This window comes from Hemicordylus capensis, chromosome 6 (assembly GCF_027244095.1).
Source record: "Hemicordylus capensis ecotype Gifberg chromosome 6, rHemCap1.1.pri, whole genome shotgun sequence".
Lineage (NCBI taxonomy): Eukaryota > Metazoa > Chordata > Lepidosauria > Squamata > Cordylidae > Hemicordylus > Hemicordylus capensis.
The window spans coordinates 8,034,675-8,037,745 of record NC_069662.1 but is presented as its reverse complement, the minus strand read 5'-3'; the positions used below and the strand labels follow the sequence as shown (position 1 = coordinate 8,037,745).

Here is a 3,071-nt window from a genome sequence, read left to right as displayed (position 1 = left end):
AATTCACTTTATACATTTTGAAAGAGGTTTTCACCGCATATTGATTTTCAGAATCACCAAATCTGAAGGTGTGAGGATTACAATTTTGGAGGGAGCATATCCTCTCAAATGCATTGTGTGAATCTTTAGTAAAAGGATTCGAACCAGCATCCTCCTGCTCCCTAGGCAAGTTACTTCCCTGGTGCGCCATTTATCCATAGTTAGGGAATAAAAAAGAGACCCAACAAAGAAGAATAAGAAAATATGATATATGATGAGTGGCAGTTGGAGGCCATGGGTTCTTTTAAAGGGATCTGAGAAGGGCTTGGATGGAGCGAGAAGTTGGGTTTATATTTGGTAACTTTAAATTCAACAAGCTTCCCCTTTCCCCACACTTTGGAACCAAATATACAAACCACCCCTTTGTTCACAGTGCTCCATGCACAGCATGCACACGCTCCCTACCCTTCCTTTATCACTGCTGCCTGATATAGGATTTTCTCCTATTCAGGGAAACACACCACCGGGGATTCGAACCAACAGCCTCCTGCTCTCTAGTCAGGTTCCTTCCCCACTACACCATTAGGTGGCTTCTGTGGTTGGTAGCAGCACACACACAACTCACATCTATTTGCTGAGCAGAGGATTGTTGCCATTGTACTGTACTTGTGGGCTCTCAGAAGCATCTGGCTGGTTAATTTTGGAAAGAACATATCAAATTAGATGGACCCTTGGTTGAAAGCAGCCGTGCTCCTCTTATCTTCTTAAACTATTAATGCTCTTATTTCCCAAAATATTTTGCCAGCTGATGACCCATGAACATAGAGATATGGAGAACCGAACCAGGATCAGAGAGTTCTTACTCCTAGGATTCACTGAGAATCACAAACTAGAGATTTTCCTCTTTTGCCTGATTCTAATCATGTACTTGATGACAGTGACAGGAAACATTCTCATTATTGTCCTCACTCTCATGGATTTCCGCCTCAGAACCCCCATGTATTTCTTCCTCCGGAATTATGCGGTTTTGGAAATTGGCTACACCACAGCTGCCATTCCAGCCGCTTTGATCAACCTGGCATCAGGAAGGAAAACCATCTCTTACATCGGGTGCTTAAGCCAGTCTTTTCTCTACTTCTCTCTTGGCACCACAGATTTCTTCCTGCTGACAGTGATGTCCTTTGATAGGTATGTGGCCATCTGCAACCCTCTTCGGTATACCGCCATCATGAATGAACGTTTCTGCACTCTGTTGGTGCTGATCTCTTGGCTTGGGGGGTTCGCCGTGATTTTTGGTCAAACCATGCTTTTCATCCAGTTTCCCTTTTGTGGCTCAAACATCATTGACCATTTCTTCTGTGACAACAGGCCCTTGCTCAACCTTCTTTGTGGAGATACCCGCCTCTTAGAGCTCTTGGGCTTTATCCTTGCTGTGTTTTCTCTACTGGGGACTTTAGCTATCACCATTGTGTCCTACCTTAAAATTATCTCCACAGTTCTTCGCATCCCAACTGCAGCAGGGAGACAAAAGGCCTTTTCCACCTGTGCTGCCCACATCACGGTGGTCTCTGTCACCTACGGGAGCTGCATTTCGATGTACATAATCCCGGGACAAGGTGATGAGCAAAACTTCAACAAGGTGGTGGCTGTCCTCAACAACGTGGTGTGTCCTTTGATGACCCCATTTGTTTACAGTCTGAGGAACAAGCAGGTCCAAGATGCTCTGAAGGATGCTTTTGATTGCCAAGTGCCATTGTATAAAATGCAGAAAATGCCATGGAGGCTGAAAGCAGAAGCAAAGAAAGAAGAGGGCGATGTAGAGAGCCGAACATAGACCCATGCTTCTGCTTGAATTTGCCGTTGATCTGAAACAGCAATACTTAAAAAAAAAAAAATCCCTGCATTTTCCATCCTGAAGTAATGGTTGAAAGTCTCCTTTATTGGTCCAGGGTTCATCTGAACATTGATGTGTGTGTCTGTGTGTGTGTGGGGGGGGAGGGAGAGTGCTCACTTCTCTACATCTCTGAAACATTTTCAGTAATTCTACACACACTTTGCCAAGAGTTAGAAGTTTTTAAAATATATTTTTAAAACTGACTTTTAAAAAGTTTTAAAATTGTTTTGTATTGCATTTTGTATTTGTGTGTGTGTGTGTGTGTGTGCATTGTGATTTCATGATTTCATGTGTTATGTGTTTTTACTTGATGTTTTAATGCTGTGTTGTGAGCCTCTCAGAGAACAATTTGTTATGGGGCGGCTAATAAATAAAGTTGTTGTTGTTGTTGTTATTATTATATTAGCATAGCATGTCCTCATTTTTACCACCCATTAACTGTAGCAGTGTAAGGCCGTCCAAATACATGTCAGGTTCACTCTACAAGGGCTCACAATTTAAAAATAAACATTAGAAACCAACAACAGTCACTGGAGGTACTGTGCTGGGGGTGGATAGGGCCAGTTACTCTCCCCCTGCTAAATAAAGAGAGTCACCACTTTTTTTTCCAGGCAGAGAGCATACAGCTTTTGCCATCACAAGGAAATCATGGCTCATTCATTCCGTTTCCCCCCACAGCAATCAAGTGTAGAGTACACTAATAGAAGTGCCCACCTTTTTCTCAGGCCAGCCAAAGATGTGTCATCCACCTGTATGTCCCCCCACCCCAACCAGGGGTCTTCCCTCAAAATACCACAGATGTTTCACCTGAGGAAGAACCTCCAACTCCACTTCATGTGAAATCTGGCAAATACTAGCTAGGCATGTCTGAAACCTTTCAATAACTCTTATTGAAACTCTTCTGGCTTCCTACACAACTCTATGAAAGTTTCATATTAGGTGAAACTTGCTTTGAAACGTTTTACTTTATGCAAAACGTTAGTTGCCGCTGTTCCTTCTGAAAAAAAAAAAAAAAACACCAGAAAATTATCATGTGTTCTTCTGAGCACTGTAAAATGCAGCCGACTTTCCTGGAAAACAACTCCAGGAAACTTGGCTTTTATGTGGACCTTTCTGTATTTGGTAAGTGTTAAATTATGGAATTAAGTGGTCTTGTGGTAGCAAGCATGCATTGTCCCCTTTGCTAAGCAGGGCTTGC

At 42.7% G+C, this 3,071-nt stretch overlaps 1 protein-coding gene across 1 annotated transcript; it reads left to right on the top strand.

The window, feature by feature from the left end:
• Window positions 1-808: 808 nt before the first annotated feature.
• On the top strand, window positions 809-1,813 carry LOC128329676 (olfactory receptor 49-like). The gene has a single exon (XM_053261245.1). It carries the CDS (start codon window positions 809-811, stop codon window positions 1,811-1,813), a length of 1,005 nt encoding a protein of 334 aa, XP_053117220.1.
• The last annotated feature ends 1,258 nt before the right edge of the window (window positions 1,814-3,071 follow it).

What these genes read in the sequence shown, in the direction of transcription:
- LOC128329676 (XM_053261245.1), top strand. Translation starts at nt 809, where the DNA reads ATGGAGAACCGAACCAGGATCAGAGAGTTCTTACTCCTAGGATTCACT.